General features: G+C 32.5%; 1 protein-coding gene across 1 annotated transcript in view; it reads right to left on the bottom strand.

Moving 5' to 3' along the window:
• The window catches only part of LOC108915951 (phosphatidylinositol 4-kinase beta), a gene marked incomplete at its 3' end in the record, with an annotated part of 59,646 nt that extends 37,366 nt beyond the window's left edge, over positions 1-22,280 (bottom strand). The window contains exons 1-2 of the mRNA XM_018722115.1: positions 22,074-22,280; positions 15,733-15,992 (exon numbers count right to left, since the gene is read on the bottom strand). Coding sequence (XP_018577631.1) covers positions 15,733-15,908 — 176 coding nt within the window. The remainder of the gene's footprint in view (positions 1-15,732; positions 15,993-22,073) is intronic.
• Between the last annotated feature and the right edge of the window lie 1,784 nt (positions 22,281-24,064).

Below are 24,064 nucleotides of genomic sequence, written 5' to 3'. Positions count from 1 at the left end.
AAAATTATTTAAATGGGCTTCATAGGTAATTAGGCAATCGGAGACAGTAGTCATCTGTATTATGCTAGTAAGCGACAGTACGCGTTGTAGTAGCAGAAATAGATTAAATATGTGGTCAGGCTGTGCGTCGCTCTATGCTCACGATACACAATGCTACTGACTGCTATAGAAACACGTGCCATACGCTCGTCCAGGTAAAGCGTTAAACCAGGATTGTTAACGGGCACGCCAAGCCAGATACGTTTCGAATAAATTGATCGATGCGAAGCTTCATATCGGAGGGAGACATGTATGTGTTATTTATTGTACAATGACGCGGATCAGTAAAAATAACATTAAAAACTACTTATTATTATTACTATAAGCTTTTTTTATTACAAGCTTTTATTTAACTTGCCTTGTTAGTACGTGTCATATCTGTAATTTGAAAACAGTTATCCTCAACCGATTGAGCTGAAATTTTGCATACACGTTTATATACTTTGGATGACAATGCATGGTTAGCTACGTGACGTCATTCTAAATCCAATATGGCGGACTCCCAAAGATAGCGGAGCAGTTATTTTTTACGCACCCCTATGATATGGGTATCAAATAAAAGGGTTTGCTGAAAAGAACACGAAAATAAAATGACGTCACTAAAAGCCTAATACGAGTATCTAAAATTTTGCCTCTATAAAATGGCGTAGAAGCCTTTGGATTCTGTACCAAAGTGCCTCTTTTTGCTGTTTTTACTGTTTTTTACATTTAATTTAAAATACATAAAAACCGCTAATTCCAAATTATAATTTTTTACTGTTTCCTAAACTGCATTCCCTATCAATAATTAATTTTTCTTAAATATCCCGAAAAATTACAACCTGACAACACTGTACAATTCCGCACTGTGACGTCATTGCAAACTTATCGTAAACGAACTACATTTAATTAAACCGTGTTTATTTATTGTTTCTGTGCATAAGCAATATAAAATTCGATTTCTTAGGAAAAAAAGCACATCTCTGCCTTGTTTTCGTCCAGGAAATCGTCCGTCCACGCGTCGCATGGCCGCAAATGCCATGTAGATCACGTTTCATGAACTGTTGAACGCTTCCAATGAACGCTGCACAATAACTCATTACGCCGCATTCCCGACATTCCTGCATAATTGTTATCACTTATTGGGATTGTTTTGCGCTGGTGGCGTATATGATTGCAGAGGATACGTAATCGAGTCTATGGGTATGGGTCTCCTGTGTTTTGGAATGCGACCGAGTGTGCACCAATAGGCCGAGCCTTGTTTACAGGCGACTGCTGTGAATGAAACGTACAGGGTGTTCCTTGGTAATGGAAGCGAAATCGCGAAACATGTTATTGCTTAAAACGGAGTCATTCCCATAATTAAAATTCTACAATTCCACATAAAATAAACATAAAGTATTTATGAAAAATATTTTCTTTATCATATTAATCATATTTATAAGAACGATATTGAAGTGAAGTGATGATATTTTTAGATATATAATTAGGAAAAAATTGTGAAAAATGTGGATAAAATATGATGACTGATGCAAAATATTTAAAAAGGACCCCGCACAAATCTTATGGAAATTGGGTCCCGGTCAAATTCGCTGAATTTTTGATATGTGATAGAGTTCATCATACTGGTCAATTGTCTCAATGGCCACAAAGCTCAAAAATGGATAGTTTGGCCGGTACAGAGCTTTAAAGCTCCGAATATCCTCCACGGATTTATGTATATGCGCAGTGTGTATAGACTTTTGAAATAGCCTATTTCATTTTTTTTATTATCTAGGTTTATATTTTTGAGGTTGCTGAATTCAGATCTGTTGTTAGATTTTCAAAATTGACAGTTGGCAGCTGTCAACTAGCTGTCAATTTGCTATAATAAAGCCAGAAACTTGTTTTTTTATGATTTATTTTTTTTTTTTTTTAGTTCGATAAGTTCAAAGACGATATCAAATCAATAACAATGACTATCGGCAGCTGTCATTTAGCTGTCAACAATTCTTCAAAGTCCGGTAATAAAGTCAAAAAATTATTTTTTGTTTATAACTTCAAGTTTTTTAGATAAGTGAATATAAATATGATATAAAATTATGTAGTCATCAGCTTACAGCTGTCAACAAGCTGTCAACTAACTGTCAAAATGCAATAATAGAGCAAGTAACTTATTTTTTGTGCTTAACTTTGTGGATAAGAAATCAAACATGATATAAGTTTATGACATCACTTTTGAACTCAGTGATCTAAGCAACTTAAAGCTTTTTAAAAAAAGTAACTTTTTGACTTTATTATTGCATTTTGACAGTTAGTTGACAGCTTGTTGACAGCTGTAAGCTGATGACTACATAATTTTATATCATATTTATATTCACTTATCTAAAAAACTTGAAGTTATAAACAAAAAATAATTTTTTGACTTTATTACCGGACTTTGAAGAATTGTTGACAGCTAAATGACAGCTGCCGATAGTCATTGTTATTGATTTGATATCGTCTTTGAACTTATCGAACTAAAAAAAAAGAAAGATAAAACATAAAAAAACAAGTTTTTGGCTTTATTATAGCACATTGACAGCTATTTGACAGCTGCCAACTGTCAATTTTGAAAATCTAACAACAGATCTGAATTCAGCAACCTCAAAAATATAAACCTAGATAATAAAAAAAATGAAATAGGCTATTTCAAAAGTCTATACACACTGCGCATATACATAAATCCGTGGAGGATATTCGGAGCTTTAAAGCTCTGTACCGGCCAAACTATCCATTTTTGAGCTTTGTGGCCATTGAGACAATTGACCAGTATGATCAACTCTATCACATCAAAAATTCAGCGAATTTGACCGGGACCCAATTTCCATAAGATTTGTGCGGGGTCCTTTATTCTAAGGATAATAATGGTTGTTTGGGTTTTATTTAATAACAATTTTAACAATAAAAGCCTTTTGAAAAAGTTCCTGATCAGGAACGAAACTTCAAGAAAGAAATAGCTGCTGTCTCTTTTATCCTTTTTTTAACCGACTATCACACCAGAACCCAATTTCCAAGAAAATAAATATGTTTTAATATAATTAGGAACTTTTATTATATTTGCATTGGCAATTCTGTCGTGTTTAATTATGTTATTAAAGTGGCAGTACCAACAACGGCCAATAGCAATAGTCAGCTGCTTAAGTGCAGATCTACAATGCACTGGATTTAATCGGAGGGAAATACCAACGCAAATAAAAAAAACTGTATAAAAGTCAAGATGAGATTCATCCAAAATAAAACGTAATTTAAAAAATAACAGGAACATATTTTTCCAGCGAGCTATAACCTTTGATGAAAATGTAATTATAGGAAATGATAAATGTGTATATACAGGGTGGGCCATTAGTGTGAGAAAGTAAAATAACTTCCTTGTTATTCTTGATACAAAAAAAAATTGTATAAAAGTTGTATAGAATCAAAAAACCTAAAGGACAAAATTAATGTGAACATACAGGCCGATGAGTAAAAACGGGACAGGCCAAATATTACATTTTTTAAATGGAACACCCTGTATATTTTTAGATATGGATTTCTGAGAAAATTCTATATATGGCAATATAAACAGTATATCATATTAGTGCGGGGTTGCCAAGTTATGTAGAAAATTTTCGAATTTTGTAAAAAACATGACTTCGAAGAAGTTGTATTAACTTTCAACTACTAACACTTGGAGCAAAAATATTTGACAGAGTTATAGGCAAATGTTAGGCAAAGACTCCTATATATTTTTTATACAGGGCATTTGTTATAATATGATCATTTTAAGAAAGTTCAAACCAGATTTTTTTAAATTTTTCAAATGCAACATCCTGTATTTTTTATTCTATTTTATTCACATATCAGTTCACTTCAACTTTTATCAAGTATGTACTACACCTAAAGTTGTTAGTTTTTAAGATATAGCAACATTTCTGGAAAAACCTAATTTTTATTATTTTCGGTCGTACGAATGGCTATGGAAAAACATTGTTTCAACTTGCCGGTTCATAATTTATCATTCCATTTTGAGTTTCATTTTATTAGTTAAGGAATTCTATAAAATAATAAAAATTAAGTTTTTTTCAGAAATGTTGCTATATCTTAAAAACTAACAATTTTAGATATAGAACATGCTTAATAAAAGTTGAAGTGAACCGATATGTGAATAAAATAAAACAATACAATACAGGGTGTTTCATTTGAAAAATTTTAGAAAATCAAGTTTAAATTTTCTAAAAATGATCTTATTATAAAAAATGCCCTGTATAGGAGCCTTTGTCTCACATTTGGCTATAACTCTGTCTAATTATTTTGTTCCAAGTTTTAGTAGCTGAAAGTTAATACAACTTCTTCGAGGTCATGTTTTTTCCAAAATTCGAAGAATTTTCTACATAACTTGGCAACCCCGCACTAAAATGATAAAGTGTTTATATTCCCATATATTGAATTTTCTCGGAAATCCATATGTTTAAAAATATACAGGGTGTTTCATTTAAAAAATGTAATATTTGGCGTGTCCTGATTTTACTCATCACCCTGTATGTATAAAATTAATTTTATAGTTTAGGTTTCTTGATTCTGTATAACTTTTATATAAACTTTTCTTCTGTATTATGAGTAACAAGGGAGTTATTGTACTTTCTCTTCGTATACCCACCCTGTATACATACAGTGAAAGTAATTCTTCAAAATTATAAAATCGTACTCGGTTCACTCTCTTTTCATTTCAGTTTTTTGCTAGATATTATTCCAGCTTTTATTTCATACTTCTGTATTAACCATTGTAAGTTGTAGTCAGCGTATTTAAGTTATACAGTGTGTTCCTATTTATAAATGCATATCCCAAAAATTTAAAACAAAATTCATAAAACTTTAGTCATACTTTCGCACTTTTTATGTGACTGTTTTTTAATAGTTTTTAATACATGTATGAGTTTAACGGAAACACTCCAGAAAAGCATGCAGTTTGCAACACGTAGTTTTATTTTCAGCACGTTCAATATGATAGCGAAATTGTGTGAATCCCAAACTTCCCAGGATAAGTACTTTTACTTTTAAATATTTTTTATCGTATATATTTAGCGTTACTATTGTATTAAAACTACCATATTGCGACAAATTTAGCGTGAACATGTCCATATTTACAGTTCAACGGCGATTTGTGCAGATTTGCCACTTTCACGGACGGTGTTTTTCTCTTAACTACCTATAAGTGTATATATTTAATATTTTTAGTAAACTATAATGTATTTAAGTGAAATATTACGGTTTACACGAATAGTAAAATGGTGGATATATTAACAGCATATTTTTTGCGCAATGTAAGTGTACAAACGGCAAAACATTTATACGCGGATTGGCACAAGGATAAAAAACATTCCAGATGAACGTATACGTTGATAATTACGGTAAAAATTAAATAATGGACCACCTATAAGTCTGTTTGGAAATGAAAGAGAGTAATAAAACCCCGAGATAAGAACCGGCCATGGGCGTGGTAATATTTCGTTTCAGGTAATTATCGGGTAAAACTAATGCTAACAAAAATGACAGGGATTGGAAAATCGACTATCTACAGACTTTTAAAAGAAACAAAAAATGAACAAGATACTGTAAATCCCCCAAAATCATTTGTAGGGAGGTCAAAAGTCGTTATAGATGATTTTTTCAAAAATGTCATTCGCAGAAAAGTACACTCATTTTATTTTAAAAAAGAAATACCAACGCTAAACAAAAATTTTAAGTGAACTTTCAGAGGATAACGATTTGCCAAAAATCAGTAGAAGCAAAATATGGGCCGTCTTACGAGAGTTGAATTTTTGCTGGGAAAAGCAGAACAGGAAGTCAGTTCTTATCGATAAAGATGAAATTATTTGTTGGCGAAGATCCTACTTAAGATCAATTAGAAAATTCCGTGACGAAGGGAGGAATATTTATTATCTAGACGAAACTTGGGTCAACGAGGGATATATTGTAACAAAAGTATGGCAAGATAAAAATGTAAAAGTTTTCAAGCATTTTTGGATGGACTTTCAACAGGGTTCAAGGCACCTTCAGGTAAAGGGTGAAGATTAATAGTGACACATATAGGTAGTGCCAGTGGTTTTGTAGATGGCGGTTTACTTTTATTTGAATCTAAAAATACAGGTGACTCTCACGAAGACATGAACGCAGATGTTTTCGAAGAGTATTTTACGCAGATGTTGGATCTTATTCCTCCGGGGTCTGTAATTGTCATGGATAATGCCAGTTACCATTCAAGGCAGACCGAGCGGACGCCTACGACTGCTTGGAGGAAAGCCGATATAATTCAATGGTTATCCGGAAAAAACATTTCTTTTGAAACAAATATGGTGAAAAAGGAACTTTTGACACTTGTCAATCTTAATAAAGATCAGAGAAAATATGTTATCGATGAAATGGCAACAAATCGCCAAATAACGGTACTACGGTTACCACCTTATCACTGTGAACTTAACCCAATCGAATTAGTCTGGGCGCAGGTAAAAGGAGATGTAGCGCGAAATAATACGACGTTTAAATTAAGTGACGTGAAAATTTTGTTAAAAAATTCCTTGGAACGAGTAACTGCAGATAACTGGCAAAGATGTATACATCATGTACAAAAATAAGAGTAGAAAATGTGGGAACTCGATAATTTAATTGACGTTACTGTGGAACCTATCGTTATCAATCTAGGAGACGAAGATAATTCATCAGAATATTCAGAGGATGAATTTTAATATACCTACTTTTTTATTTTCTTTATTGTACATTTATACAACACTACATTTACTCACCATAATTTGAATTTTCAACATACATATATTTTTGTGTGGAATAAAAGTCTATTCATTAAATTTAAATAAATATTTTGATAATAATATTGAATAATTTTATTTGAATTACTAAAAACTCTCTTAACCCGGTTATGATGCTTAAAGTAGCCTCATGTTTTGAAATGCTGTTTTTATATTGTTTACTTATAAGAGAAATGGACCGAGAAATTGAAGCGGCATAGACAAAGACGGATTGTCGGGGATTAAATTTTAGCTACCTGCTACAATTTAGTACAGTCCGATCACACAAAGTTTTTTTAAAAGTACACCTCATCTATACGGAAAATACATAATATAAAAATATTGAATATAAGCACCAGTACTACATTTATTTACGATTTGCATACATAATATCTTTTATTACTCTCTTTCATTTCTAAACAGACATTTGGTTTACATTTGTTAAAAATATCACTGTTAAATACATTAAATTTGGCTACACCGCCCGCCGCACGTGAACGGAGAAAAGATCGAAGAGCAAAAAAACGCCGCAACACGCAAAACATTTAAACATGCAAATCGGCTGCATATCACTCGGCCGAGCACGTGACTCGTTTCTCCTTGGACTCTAATAAAATTCTATTTGGCATTTTTATCCCAGGCACGTCAGATCCAATCGCTGACGATAATTAATTGAAGTGGAAGACGGAAACGTATTACTTAAATGGAAAGAAACGAAGAAAATGTAAACAAGGGTATTCCATTATTACTTTGACGAAGAGCGATGGAAAGGGGGAGTAAACCCCAAATATAAAAAATCAAATCAAATTTTACAATCGTTCCTCTAGATTGCGGAATATATCAAGGATTTATTATACAAAATAATCCGTAATCGGTCGATAAACGTTCGCTAAATAATAGGTTTGTTTCTCATTTTATTTAAACATTTTCTTTTAATTTGCATAAACGTTCAAACAGCTAGTTCTTCCGGTGACCATTTTTATAGCATCTGTAAAAATAAATTAACAGTGAAAATGGATCAGCATCTTATAAAATGTAGGTCTAAGGTGAGAGACAGGTATTAGTTGTCATTTTTGTATGGAATTTTTAATTTAACCATGCAAAAACGGCTTTCATATTTTAAAAGTTAAAAAAAACCATGAAGTCCCTATGACATTTTTTGAAAACACAATATTAATGAAGTTATGTAACCTCAAAGTTATGTTTTCCAGTTAATATTTTAACCGAAAAGTTTTTGCTCACTCACACATTTTTAGTTATTATTCATAACAAACTACATCATTTTGAAAAGTACTTAACTTTGCTTTTGTTTTTTTTTTTAAATAAATCACTTTGAAGTTTTAAAAAAGCTATAATAAGGGCCTTCCATTTTTAGCGACCATGTTTTCCGTTTAAACTCCAACACCCTTTGAGTTTTTTAATTGTAGCTCGAAAACAAAGCAAAATTTCGCTATAGTTCATAGGAAAAATTATTTAGAGAATTGAATTTCCCATCGAAATAGCTTTTTAAAAAATTTAAAAGAAAAATGTTATGCAAAAAATTGTTAATAAACAATTTAAAAAAGCAAAAAATTAGATTTTTTGATTTTTTTTTAACTTTTTTGACTCTAATTTATGTTAAAAACGACAAAAATCTAAAAAATATTTAAGTTTGACAGGTTATAACTCGGTCAATATTAGTCCAAAAACTTTTGAAAACGCATCATTTTGAAGGGAATCTCATCTAGTTTTTTTGTACAGCAATTTTCTTTGTCAACTTCTAAAAAAAAAAAAAAAATTTGTCAAAAAAGTAAAAGAAATCAAAAAATCTTATTTTTTACTTTAAAATTGTTTATCATCGATTTTTTGCATAAAATTTTTCTTTTAATAAGCCATTTCCATGGGAAATTCAATTCTCTACATCATTTTTCCTATGAACTATACGGAAATTTTGCTTCGTTTTCGTGCTATATTTAAAAAACTGTAAAAGTGCATTTTCACCCTTATCTTCAATTTCAACCCTCTGATTTAATAGCACTCCGCGGTTTTTCATTTTTAATTACCCTTCGGACAAGTCATGTGATGAAAATCCTTCCTTAAAATTTTCCTTTTAATGTTTTTAAATAAGCCGTTTCGATAGGAAATTCAACTCTAAATAATTTTTCTACTCCTATGAACTACAGCAAAATTTTGCTTCGTTTTTTGCTCTAATTTAATAGCACTCCGTGGTTTTTTCATCTAAAATGACCATTTGAGCGATTCATGCAATCAAATGCAAAAAAACTGTTTTTTTAATATAAGCAGTAGTTTAACGATACACCTATCAATTTGATACATTAGAAGATTCGAAGTGTATGGTTAGTATACATATTTGCGTTGGCGACTAGCCGTTACTATGTATTGGCCCTTGGTACCGCCAACTTAGTAACGTAATAAAATTACTAATATAAAATGTAACGAAAGTTCCTAATTCTGAACCTTCCAGGAAAGACGTCTTCACTCGCCCACTTTAAAGTTATTTTGAGAAATCCCATGAAACGGGACAAAAAGAAAGCAATTATGCTGTTTACTGACTTTGGTTACAAAGACAAATATTTAATAGGAGAATCAATTTACCGACAGGTAAATTGATTCTCTTGTTATTAAGTGTACCGCTCACAGTAATAAACGTTTTCGGAGCTCCGAAAATGTACGGCCCAATTTTCGTAATTAAGAGAACGTTTTGGAGATGAACGCGTAAGCAGAAAATATGAAATATAGCACCTATTTATCGTCAAGTAATATCCCGATCCCAATTTATCTTTTGGACGTTTGGGACCGAGACTGGAATAATTTTAATAATCCCGAGATGGATGGAGCAATAAAGCCGCTTTAACCTATACAGGGCGTATTGGATATCATTAGCAGGAATACTACTCGTAGAAGTAAAATATTTATAACTTCCTTCATACTTTTTGGGGCCAATTTATGAACAACCCCATCAGTGATTTTTCTATCATTTATATCTAAATCCAATCGTTTTCATTCCAAACATTTCTGTTACGACACCTCGACTAACAATTACCCGTATTCATTCTTGATATACAATGTACATACATACATACTTAATTCAGTAATTATTTCCACCACAAGGAATTTTCGTACCAGGCGTACCAACTGATGATGAATGGTAAAGCAAACCGAGTACCGAGCTTACCAGACCATGAACATTTTTTTAGCTCGGATCTATTAACATTTGTTTACATAAGCGCCTGCAAAATTCCTTAACGCTTTTGTTTTTTTTTTTATTATTAATTGTAGATTTCCTTCCACCTACCGAGACAAAAAAAAGAAAACATTCAAGTTTTTATCATTAAAACGTCTATTTGATGTATACTTAAACATTCGGCTCTAGTTGATAAATATTTTCGTGCCTGGTATTTACAATTGAAAATCTGGGAAAATATTTGTTTTTAAATTTCGACGGCTCGTACCGACAATATACATAAACGCCAAGGTCTGCACAACCTCAATTCGCGGATATTTTTTGAAACATTTTCGGGTAGGTATAAATTCGCACGGTTCACATTAATTGTTGAAACAATGGCCAGTGACCTTCGACGGGAATTTGCAGATTAGGTTAATTTGCTGCCAAGTCGACAAGGTACAGCGAAATACCTGTCGAGTTATTTTTAACGCAAATGTCACTTATCGAGCGTATGCACAAGTGATTGCACACATTTCCACGAAAAGTTTAATGAGCCTTCAAAAGTAAAACGTTCAGTTTTTAACAAATGAATCTACTTTAAGAGAAATCCAGAAGGCTGGAACAACTAAGTAGGTAACAAAAAAGCATCCAATTTTAAGTGCAAACAACAAAAAAAAATAGCAAAATCAAATGTGTGCGCACTGAATTGGATATTATAATATATTAACATACAGGGTGTTCCCTTAAAGTCGGCGAGGTACGATATTACGGAAAGTATACGCCCTAGAGCTTCGAGAAAAAAATTTGGTTGAATAAATCGACCAAGAGAAATCGCTGGAAATAGTTTTCAAGTTCGTAGCTCGGTCGCTAGGGGGCGCAATCTACATACCAAAACATAAGAGCTGAATTTTTCTCAGAAATGTTTCCATATCCAGATAAATGACATTACGCATTCACCACGAAATAAAGCATAAAAATACCTTTCTAACGAGGTATAACACTATGGGCTTTTGATGAGCCAATCCTTAAAAAAATGCATTTTTCTGATCAGACATTAGGGGCTTCCCCTACCCTTTCTGTCCAGAGATAGAACAAAATGTTAATAACAAAAGTTATGAGCAATGAATCCGGCTATCCAGATTTGTACTATTTGTTATACCTGAATAGGAAACATTTCTGAGAAAAATTCGACTCTATGTTTTGGTATACAGTATGCGCCTAAAGTGTGGAGTAAATTCAGTAAAAACGAAACAAATTTTTATTGGGAAAAATCCTAGAACAGGTCGATCTTTAATTTAAAAAATACATATTTAAGCATAAAAGGTGATTTTCAACAGTCATTTGTCGAGTAATGACGTCATCGACATTTTTTTTAAATAGCAACCCCCTATTTGTTTTCTTGATTCTGAAAAATCGTTTCATTGTCGATCCGACAGTATTAAAATAGTGCCATCTTACATAGGAAAGTTTTCGAGTAAATGACGATTGAATGTTAGAAAACCCAAATCAATTAAAATAAAGCAAAAACGAAACGTTATCAAATTTAGTTTTTCGAAATGCCTGAAGTTTTTTATGGATCACGTAGGTGTAAATCTTTACAAAGTGTCACTGTCATACCGACTTTCTAAGATTGTAAGCGATATAAAAATTATTGTTGAATTTAAAGTATTATGGCACATTTAACTGTCACACAAAGAATTGAAATTTTAATTCTTATCGGATGCGGGGATAAGACTAGAACGCAGCAGGAAGTTTGCGATTTATTTAATGAAAAACATCCAGATCGCCGTATCAGCCAATCAACAGTCAGTAAGATAGAATCAAAATTTAGAGAAACTGGCAATGTTCTAGATATTCCAAAACCTGGATATCCAAGCGTTAGTGAAGATCACAAACAGAACATTTTGATAAGTATGGTAGATAATCCTCATAATACTTCACGATTGGTTGCATTAAACAATGAAATTAGTCAGACCACAGTGCTACGTATCCTGAGGCAGGCAAAATATCATTCCTACAAAATTCAACTAGTGCAGGGACTCAATGAAGCCGATCCCAGCCGCCGCTTACACTTTTGTGAAATTATGATGGATTTATGTCAAGTAAATAGAGATTTACACCGGCAAATTTTGTCTCATTGGTACAGTGAACCGTCAAACTTGCAGGTACTGGAGTCGGAAAAATTCTCATTGAATGGCAGAGACACATACTCAACACCCACAGAAATTAAATGTGTGGGCTGGAATAGTTGACAACAGAATAGTAGAGCCTTTCTTCTTTGAAGGAACTCTTACAGGAGAAAGATTTTTAGAATTTTTACAAAATGACCATGTTCCAGCGCTTGCAGTAATTTTTCCTAACGATAATGACCCTGATATTATGCTATGCGCGGTTCGAGATTTTCTGGACAATTGTTTTCCTAGGAGGTGGATCGGCAGACGAGGACCGATAGAATGGCCCGCGAGATCCCCAAACCTTACACCCCTAGACTATTTCTTATGGGGCTACTTAAAGTCCAAAGTGTACGTTAATAGACCGCATAATTTAGAAGAACTCCAAAATTGTATTATAGATGAAATTCACAGAGTTACCCCAGAAATAATTCATAATGTGCAAGAAGAATTTCTACACAGACTTCCGTATTGTCAAGAAGTCGGTGGGTGGCAATTCGAACACTTAATTTAGGTAGAAATCTTAACGAATTGTATTTCCTTGACATTCCTTGACAATTATTTTTTTAATGAATAAAATTTACGTTTTCTAACATTCAATCGTCATTTACTCGAAAACCTTCCTATGTAAGATGGCAACATTTTAATACTGTCAGATCGACAATGAAACGATCTTTCAGAATCAAGAAAAAAAATAGGGGGTTGCTATTTAAAAAAATGTCGATGACGTCATTACTCGAAAACAAATGACGGTTGAAAATCGCCTTTTATGGTAAAATATGTATTTTTTAAATTAAAACTCGACCTGTTCGAGGATTTTTCCCAAAAAAATATTCGTTTCGTTTTTACTGAATTTATTCCATACTTTAGGCGCGTACTGTATAGATTGCGCCCCCTAGCGGCCGAGCTACGAACTTGAAAATTATTTCCAGTGATTTCTCTTGATCGATGTATTGCACCAAATTTTTTCCCGAAGCTCTAGGGCCCATACTGTACATTTAGTGTGTAATAGTTGTAAAAAATGTAAAGTTGTTCCAACTATACAGGGTCGGAAAGTCCCCATGGTTCATCGGCCGTTACGTGAGAGCGATAAAGTAAGTCATAGAAATCGGTGCGATAGAGAAAGATGGCCATAATGAAGGCGTCTAATAGTCACCGCCCATTTCGCCCTTCCACAAATAAGAAGTGTATCTTATTTGTGGAAGGGCGAAATGGGCGGTGACTATTAGACGCCTTCATTATTAGCCATCCTTCTCTATCCCACGGATTTCTATGACTTTCTTTATCGCTCTCACGTAACGGCCGATGAACCATGGGGACTTTCCGACCCTGTATGTTCTCTAATGGTAGGAGCAGATAAATCGATGATTTATTTGTGCCAAGGCATACACAAAGTTGTGGTTTGCTATGCCTAAAAATCTGATGCTTAGAATAAAATAAGAAGTTAGAAAGGTTTAAAAAACTAAAGTACATTTAATTTAATCTTGGGACGTTCTGTAGCTTTTTAAATTTCTGATATAAAAGGCGTATTAGTTGAAGATTATTTATTATCATTACAGATCCACGACTTCATCTTTTATTATAAATTTGTAGATATACCCCTTCATATCCAAGTCCATCAAAAATAGGAATTATGTAGTTGCGCATCATTCGCATTCCGTAGATAACGTCGCCGTCGTCGTCGGTTCCACTACTTCTCAGAAAACGGTGAATTAATCACACAACTATTGATTCACGTAAACTTGGCACCGTCCGGGCAAAGTACCCAACTACATAGTCGAAAGGTCAATTTGACGAGAAACACGACATGTTTTTTTGAGTACAATTCCGCTTACTGTTATACTTTGGAGACATAAAAAAAATGAAACCATCTAGAAAACCCACATTTCCGCGTAGTAATAGGGATCAACGCTCCCAAAATATTAGTAGGTTTTTCAAGAGCTTTGACCCTTCGCCACATATATTACTACGGACAAAGTTAGAAAAAAAAACGAGTTTATGGCAAAGCATCGTTGAATAATTGTAAAAAACTGTTTTGTTGGCACACAGACTGAATCTGAACAGAGAATTTCAATTGGTTTTAGATAGAAATAGTACAAACTTTTGTCAATAATTTTAACTAATTTTAGGTAAAAAAAATATGGTAATATGGCATACATTTCAAAAGTTTGTCAGGACTACAAGTGATTTCAACATTTAAAAAAGTGAGAAAAAACAATGCTCTAAGGAATTTCATTGGGTCGACTTCAATACATTTTAGATGGAACTACGAGTATGATTGATATGAGAAATTCCAAAAATTTCTTTGAAACCATTATCGATTTATTTTACATAGCAATAGTCGAAATTGCAGACATATCAAAAGCTTTGTCAATTTATTTTAGATCAAAACAACACATTTCAAACATTTCTTTGGGAATAACTGTCGATTTCAACTTATTTTAAACGCAAATATGATTCATTTTAGAAATTTCTTTGGAATTAGTAGTAATTTGCAAGACTGCAAACATTTCAAAAATTTTATCAATATTACAATTGATTTCAACTTATTTTAGATTTAGTTTCAAAAATGCCATTGGGAATGCTGTCAACTTCAATTTATTTAGACGTAAATATGATTGAGTTTAGAACTCTCAACAATTTCTTTGAGTTTTAAAACCAAATTAGACAAGATTGTATATTTCAAAGGACTTGTGAATATTGCAAGTTATTTCAATTTATTTTAGATCAAAAAACATAATTTCATCGGGAATAACAAACTGTCAATTTCAACTTATTTTAGACGCAAATACTTTAGAAATTTCAATAGTTTCTTTGAAATTACTACCAATTTGCATGATTGAAGACATTTCAAAACTTTTAACAATATTACAAGTGATTTCAACCTATTTTAGATTTAAAAAGGCATTATTTAAGCAATTTCTAAAATGTCATTGGGAATACTGTCGACTTCAATTTATTTTAGATGAAAATATGATTAATTTTAGAAGTTTCAGCAATTTCCTTGAATGTAGTACGGATTTCAATTTATTTCAGATTGGAATTGGACAAGATTGTACATTTCAAGAGACTTGTGAATATTGATTTTAACTTATTTTACATATAAAATAAAAGTGTTGTAAGTAATTTGAAAGTTTTCATCGGGAATTAGAGAAAAATATGAATAATGTTAGAGATTTTATAAGTTTCGTTGAAATTACCGACTTCCGCATATTTTAGAGGGGAATATGACATCACTAATGGTATAATTTTAAGAGATTTCAAAAAATTTCATTGAGATTACCATTGATTACAATTTCTTATACAAAGAACTTATTTTATACAGGAATAGGTGAGGAAATAGATATGATTTCACAAATTTCGACTTACTTCACAGAAATTTTACATGTTCCAAAGATTTCAAGATATTTCAAAGTTTCTTTACAGACATTACTCTAGATCTACCACGTAAATACCTCTGGAATCTCACTTTTACATCTCCGCATTATCTTTTCACTGTCAAAATACGTAAAATCACCCATAATTCCCCGACCCATCGACCTGATTAAAACTGACCACAAGCGAAACCGGTACTGACCTGAAATCGAGGCTGAGGTTTCTCTGGTGGTTGCTCAGCCTGGCCTTGACGTTGAGCGGCGTCGTCTGGGGCCTGCCGTGCACCGAGGGCACGCTGTCCCTGCACCCCACCAGCTTCTGACGCTTCAGTGCCCCGGCGGGTTGCTGCACCAGCCCCGTGGACGCGGCTCCGCTCATCTTCAGACACCTAAGCCTAGCTCTTCATCTTACTAGGGAAATTTTGGGGGCTTCGGGGCGATACTGGGGGATTCCGGTGCTGATCTGTCGAAGGGGGATTCTCGTTTTAGCATTAAAAAGGTGAAATTGGGGTCGTGGCGAGTTTCTAAGCTTTTGACAAGGGTGCGTTTTGTTTTGACGTCGGACGATTTGACGGATTCAAAACGCTGGTATCTGTCAAGATCAAAGTCTATTTAAACCGGTTTTGGGTTTACCAATTTTCTTAACCGATAAATTGTTCGGTATGTCGTCACATTTCGTTATACAGGGCGATTCGCAAATTGTGACCAAAAATGAAACCTCGTATTTTTTTGTGAATTTTAATTATTTCCTATAAAGTTTTTATCTAGGACGCTTCGTTAAAAAGATACAGGGTGTTAAACTTAAAAAAATATTTTTAATTTTTTTAAATAATTTAAACACTAAGTAGTAGTGAAATAATTTGAAATTGGGCACATGAAAATTAGGCTTTTTTTCGAAAAACATAAGAGTAGTAATTTGTAGAAAATTGAAAGACAAATCCGAAAATATCATGGTCCTAGATAAAAACTCTCCCATTAAATTTCACCAAAGAATTCGAGGCTTCATTTTTGGTCACCATTCGTGAAGCACCCTGTATTTGTGGCACTTTATTATATTTTACAGCAAAATTAACAATTTATTAGTCAAATTGAAAGTTAACTTTTAGAATAAAAAACCAAAACAATAATATTATTATTAACAACTTATATAGAATATTTCTCATAACGTCATAAGTAGATACGATATACAACAAATAATTTCGAATTACGTTGCTTTTTTAGAAGTTTCAAGTTCTTGGAAGTATTAAAGAACCTCTGTTTCAGGAAAAAAATTAACTTCATTAAAAAAAATGTTGTAAATTAGTGTTTTTTTATTATATTTGATATTTAAAAATTAGTGAAATAAAACCTTATTCCAAAAGGATCAATCAAGGGTTATTTTTATAAAAATTATTTAGTCTAACCAAAAAATCGCACAATAAAAAAACAGACAAATAACAAAATATATATAAAAAAAATAAATTGGTATCGCGCACTTTAAAAAGTTGTTGTCCATTGAATATTTGAGTTTATAATATGTTTGCATTGCAATATTTTTTATTTTGGTTGATGAAATATGAAAATTTTATAATTACATTGGTGTATAAGTATACTTTTGTGTGCTATATTTTCCATAGCAAAAAACCTTTTGCTTTTCATACTGTATTGAAAACTATTTAATATTAAGTATGTAAAGGAACAGAGGATGGAATTATCATTGAAAATGAAATCAGAATTATCAAAATTTGCTTCAATGCCCAACGATGTCTAAATAAATAATTAATTTCAATTTTGAAGTTATTCATTACTAACTGTTTACTGGTTATTTGGGATATAATCCAATGCTAGATGTGTATACCTAGATTTTTGGTATCGAAGAACATTGTTGACTTCATATGAAAAGATTTAAAAAAAAATAAATGATAAAAATACAATAAAAAATCAAAATAATATATTAAAAATTAAATATTTGACTAAACAATTTGTGAAATGTGGTGTTTTTGTGAAAAAATAGTTTTCTCGTCTATTTCGGAAATAGATGGTTACTACTGAGAATTTAAGTTTACAGTAAATTTTTTTGAGAAAAAACCAGTAACTATGCTGAAGAAAATTATGTATTGTCATTCTGCAGATTTAGAATGAGTGGAATATAATTTAACATTTTCACTATAACAAATGTTCAGTTCAGTATAATCTTCCTCAATATTGTGTCATTTTATCATGTAGATATTAGGAAATTTTGTAAAATTTCCAAAAAATTTATTATGTTTCGGAAAATTTGTACTTCACTTTCAAAAATAATTTTTATACGGGGTGTTTCAGTTCGGGTATCTGTTGACATTTAGGTACACATGTGCATAATTTAATGTAAAATTTATATAATAATATAATTTATATAAGGCAATTCTGAATCTAAATTTTACCGAATTCAGTAAAAAGGCACTTTACCAACATTTTACTGAAAAATTACCTATTTTTTTTTTGTCAGACTACTTCTGTCGTAAAACTTGGTATAAGTAGTCTTTCCGAAGTCAGTTGATCATGTATAAAAACGCATAGCAATAAAATTTAATGAGTTTCATAGGCGTCCCTAAAAAAATTTTCTGCTAAAGGTAAAAAATTATAGTAATTTGTATATAATGTGCAGAAAATTTCAATTATAATCTGTTCATTTGACCAACAACATATTTGAATTATTTATGTCCTCAAACAATTTTATTATATTGGTGGTAAACGTTTTGTTCCGTTTCAAAAGGTCTCCAAAATGCCATGTTGTAGTAAACTATACTCGAAACCATATTAGTAAACAAAATATCCCTCTTATTTCTCCCTTTCGCAATTGTAAAATGAATGATTAATAGAAAGTGCCTATAATAAATTAAAATTACCCGAATCACACGCATTGCTGCACTGCACTGTTAGGTCATTTGTTGACAACTGAATTTATGGCCAAGTCGCCCAGTGCGGCTGTGTTTGTACCGCGTTTGCCCGCGAGCTCATTCTTCAACTGGGCGACCAGACCTGTATATGGGTATGGCTAAATAAATATGGGAACAAGTTTTTCAGAAATTTCAATACCGAGTTGCTGCATCAGCGATCGAACTTGGTACATACTGCCAACCCCATGGTTCTTCAATTGAGATCGGAAAGACTTATACACTTAAATTTGACAAATAAATTTACCAACTTATTGCAACATGAGAAAGTTGCCGCAAATATACCAAAATTTGACAATTCCTAGAATAACTTATTTTGTAAATTTGACTTGTTTTTTTTTTATTTTTTTGTGACATCTGAAATCATCGGATTTATTTTAAGGCGCGAATTTTTTTTACTAGGTACTTTTATCACTGTGACAGTGGCTTGGAAATACTTTTTAGTAGAATATGTAGGCAAGTACTTGCCAATGCAGTTAAGTTCATATATTAAAAACATGATATATGTGGCCACTAAATAAAATCACTGTTAAACAATGGTTTGGCCACTTTCCAGACATAATGGGAAAATGGGGGCAATAAAAATGTAACATAAAAATCAATATTAAGATTACAGACATAAAATATCGTAATAATTTTGGTATAATAGCTATTTCTCACGTTTAGATTTACGCACAAACTCACTTGCAACGTGACCTGGTTAGTAAAAAACAAATGAAGTTCAAACAATACTAAATTTTTCTGAACAAAATGTAGGTACTTACTCAATTTTTATTTTTTTACTCTTAAATCTAATAACATGATGTTACTTTATTTTTAATTCTTAAATACCAATTATGCAAAGAAAAGTACTTAAATAGTTTATACGAAAGTACAAAACTGGTTTTTTTCTATATTAACTTAGGCAAATATCGAGAATGAAAATACACGAAAAAAGCAAATAGTTTAAAACAAAACACACCACTTGAATAAATAAGTAAGGTCGAGTAGGGCCTCGATCGTCACGATAACAAATTTGTAAGCAATCCAGGGTTGCCAAATCGAAAGATTAATACCTAAAACTTTGTACGGAGTTTGTACTAGTATAATACATTACAGTTTTCAATAAATATAATAATACAAATGCAAGGCAATCACATATTTAATAATTCAATTATTGATTAAAATCGATAAGGTCAAACGTAACCATAACAAAGGTGTTTGGTTTGCATCAACACGATGTTTTTGTAAACGGCATATCTTATCTTCCAATTAAGACGATTCAATATGACTAAAAGTTAAAAAAACTGAGTAAATTTTTAGGAAGATTAAATCAAACAGTCCTCACACAAAGTCGAGATTAATTTACTTAAATATGTTATCTTTCCCAGAGATAAAATGGCAGTAAAAGCGCAAAAAACAACAATAGGTGATACCAAAAACCAGCTCGTAGGTAATAAAAGAATTAGGACATGAGGTAATATATGAACAAAATTCGGACGACTAATGCAATGACGCCAATGATGTTTTTTTGTGGATAAATATTTTCGACTTAGGGTCAAATACCTCCAAGTCGATGTTATTTTCATATGAACTCTTGAGGACGTGCAACATTTGTTTGGGTAATTGACGAGTAGCAGTAATATTTGTTGTGCTGTTTTATTGCATACTTCACAAACGTTTCGAAATGTTGATATAATCACGATATAGATGGAAACTTTTGTTTAATGTGCAATAATACGCACCGCCTTAATCTAAAAATTCCAAGGGTTTGATTAAGTTGGGGAAAACTTGTAATTTGACACATTCAAAGCGATCATGGAACTCTCAATTGTTTTTTGCGGTTTAAATCGCTTGCAGTTCATAGAAACAAGCTATGTAAGATTTATTAATGCAAAACAGAATTCAACACAAGTTCTAAACCCTGTTTATTACAGCTTTCAATGGCAAAACCTCAAATTAATGCAAATTAAATGCTATTTCATGGCGAAGTTGGGGACCAACCTTTGCCAATAATTAAATACCTGCTTTTCATGACGCCATTCTAGTTTCATCTCAATATTTTATTACCAAACGTTCAAAGAGCCTTAATTTATTTGCAGTTGGGTGCAATACAGAAAATCCAGGTTGTCACGCTTAATTAAATCTAGTTTTTAATGCAACTCATCTTGAACCATCTTTATTACCGAAGTATTTTAAAAATAAATAGGGGGCTATGTATGCCAATATAAAAATTATCTTGGATTAAGTTTAGATAAAATTTTAAGCCAGGGATTAACACATTTTGATGCGTACAGTTTTGAGTTTATTAATACCTCGACACTTGAGCAAAAATAGAAAACAAAAGGCTTTTTAACAAATTAATAGACTTATCTAATGGGTTTTTAGCTATAAAGGTTTATAAAAATAAAGTTTCGTTACATACCGTTGTCACTTTTTTTACTTTATCTGAGCTTTCAATATAATTTAAATGCGAACGCAACATTTACAGGTCAGCATTAATATCATAGAAATATTTATTATTAATCTCAATTGCATATTATTTTAGTTATTTAAGTTTACATCTATGTACAATCGAAAACTGCCCTAAACCAGTTCCACAGACTCTCACATATCTTTTCAACTTCCCAGTAACACTCTTAAATCAACAACCTTACATAACGTTACAAAAATGTGACCTTTTTTTACTTCAATGATTAGGTGGACCTCTTAAATTTACCAATTCCAAACCGGTATAGCAATGTCTGACTGCCAATGGTATGTATCAAGGATACAATAATTATAAAGATAAAATATTGAGAACAGATAACAAAACATTATCGTTAATGGCAAGCAATAAAACTAAGTCATATTACTGAATATTGCTAAGGTCTAAGGCAATTTAAACTTTGATTAATTGTGTCTCAAGACCAGAAAATTTGATAATTTCACTGTTTAGTAAACAGTAATTGTCAACAACATTATCACTCCGATGAGTCAAATGAAAAAAAAAAAAAAACAGTTCTGAACATGGAATTTCCCTGAAGAAACAGATATTCGTGAAACAAATATCTATGTACAGTAAATAGATTTTCGCATTTTTACCGTCTAAAACTTTGTGTTTATACTTTAAAAACTGCATATTACCTATCTACTTATTCTCAATATGTATCTAGTTTTGGTTTAACATATGGGATTTGGTTACTACTTATAATAAACCTCAGAATGAAATGACCTTATTGATTATTAATTTATATATTTTATTTATAACTTCCAGCCTTGGTTTTTAAATGACAAGCAATCAGTTAAACTGAGATGTATCGCAATGATCTCGACACAAAAAATAAGATCAAAGAAGCTACAATGCCGTACGTTTTAAATTGTTTAACGACTGTCACCGCTTGACAGGAAGCCAAAATTGAGATAAAAGTGTAGCTCTTTCACTCTTTAAATGGCAAAAAGCAGGACTTCGCAAGATATTAGCAATTTGCAATCTGTCAACAAGTGAGGAAACGTAACCACACGCCGTTTTGAAAGGGTGTGCCGAATCGGCACTCACAGAAGCCCGACATCAACGGCAAAAAGACTAGAAACCGTCATATAATCGTTAGAAACTCGCCTCGGCAGCGGTATTTAGGTTTAGAGAGGAATGCATATGTGAATATAGTTACTTTCTAGTCCTATGCGGACAAATTCCAGGGACGCAAGATCCAAGCTGTCAAATACACATCTCACGGGCTTAGAAAACTTCACTTTACACCGCTTGCTCCGTACAGGTATGCACAAAACACAAAAATTCACTCCTGTTTCGAACACAACACAACAAACTCGTTATGGAATTTTTTCTTATCGTAAACAGTACACATACACAAGCAAACGACGAAACACAAACTGCGAGTGCCACGACTAGGGCGCCACCGCCATTATTGCGTAGAGAGAAGGGGAACGATTGTTGTGAGCCGATAGGGACCGAACGAATGAATCGGACCGGTGGACCAGACAAACCTTAAACGTGAATGATTTCGTGACTCGACTTGTATTGGAATTGGGGAGCATCGAGAGCTCAGAAAGCCTTTGAGCCGAGTTGTATTTTAATTAATGAAGTTCTGATAAGTGGTATTTAGGAATTAATAAATAATTCATCTAATAAAAAAGCGGTTCCTGCGTCTCATGGAGGTGCAGTGATTAGTAGGGCCACTCGCGTTGAGCGCAGCTGCATTTTGACTATCTGAATAGTGGGCATTCTTTTATTCCTTGTCGGATAAAAGTTGTACTGCTTATTTAATTATAATTATAATGATGGCAGAATTGAATGAGATTTTGTGTATTAGGTTATATTCATATCAAGACACATTTATTTTTATCCTTTTTCCGGTTCTTGAAATAGGTATGTTTTCAATGCTTGTTTTTGTTGTAAGTGCCACTAATAGGACTATTTTCGTATTTTACACATTGTTACAAATTGAAGCGGAAGAAAACGGCATGGTAATGGTTTATCTTACGCCTGAAGACTTGATTCTATCCTATCCTAAACCTATCTAAAAAGGTACCTATTTATCTGTTACATACCTACGTAAGAACGTAAGTACATTTTTCAGACTATTAGACAAGCACTTGCCTATCTACATACTTAGGTATTTGCGTATTGTTCTTCCTATGACACTACTAAAATTAAATACCTACTTTAGATTTTATTTGGTTAAAACTGAGTTTAAACTAAATCGAAGAATATAAACACCCAAAATATACACTTTTAGGTCGGCTATTTGGCACATCATATCCGTTTATTACTATACCTACCTGCGAGAACAAGCTTTGTTAAAGGCATCAGTTCTCAGAATAAAAGCTCAAGTTTGTTTACCGGAAAAAATAAATATATGACTGAGCTTCAGGCTTCATAAACGAATTTATATTTTGGCAGCGTGGTAGCAATAAATAAATATGAGCAAAGCATTTTTTTTATCACGACTGTCAGACACGAGAATAGATCGTGAGGTCTATCCACCACGATTAAGATGAATGCTTTTTATATGTGACGTGATGCTCACAAGGACGAAAGATATCCTTTATTATCCAATATAGATTATGTTGTAAATTCCACAAAAATTATCACGGATGGACTTTCCTCTATCAGTAAAGTTCCTTGTCAATGAAGTATAAAAGTGTAACTTGTCTAGGTTATATCATGATAACTGAAGCATTAATAAATCTTAGATGCTTAGCTACATATTTGGAAGTACCTAGGTAACTTTGTGCATCTGGTCATAGGTACACATAGAATAAGAACTGGATAGATATCTAATAAGCAAGTGCTACAGTAATCGGCAATGGGTACAGCTGAGTACAGCAGTTGCCGAACATCCCAGGATGCTTTGACCACAGCAGACAAACAACATCCAACTTTTGTTTGTCTTATGGCGCCATACTGCGATTTTGAATTAAGCAGGTTTAATTTTCATTGAGAATGTCAAAGTTTCGCATGAAAATAAGCGAGTTATGCTTATTGGTTAATTAGTTTGAAGAATACCTATCTGGATTTGTTCTTTGAACTTTGACACTGTTAATGAACATTATTAGTTGTTTGAAAAAGTAGGGTCAGAATTATATTCTAAGAGGGTTTAATTTAAAATGAGCTCGGAAAGTGAAGTATTGGAAGCAGCAC

The sequence above is a fragment of the Anoplophora glabripennis genome, unplaced genomic scaffold (genome assembly GCF_000390285.2).
Source record: "Anoplophora glabripennis isolate ALB-LARVAE unplaced genomic scaffold, Agla_2.0 scaffold1369, whole genome shotgun sequence".
Taxonomy (NCBI): Eukaryota; Metazoa; Arthropoda; class Insecta; order Coleoptera; family Cerambycidae; genus Anoplophora; species Anoplophora glabripennis.
This window is presented reverse-complemented; position numbering and strand designations above follow the sequence as displayed.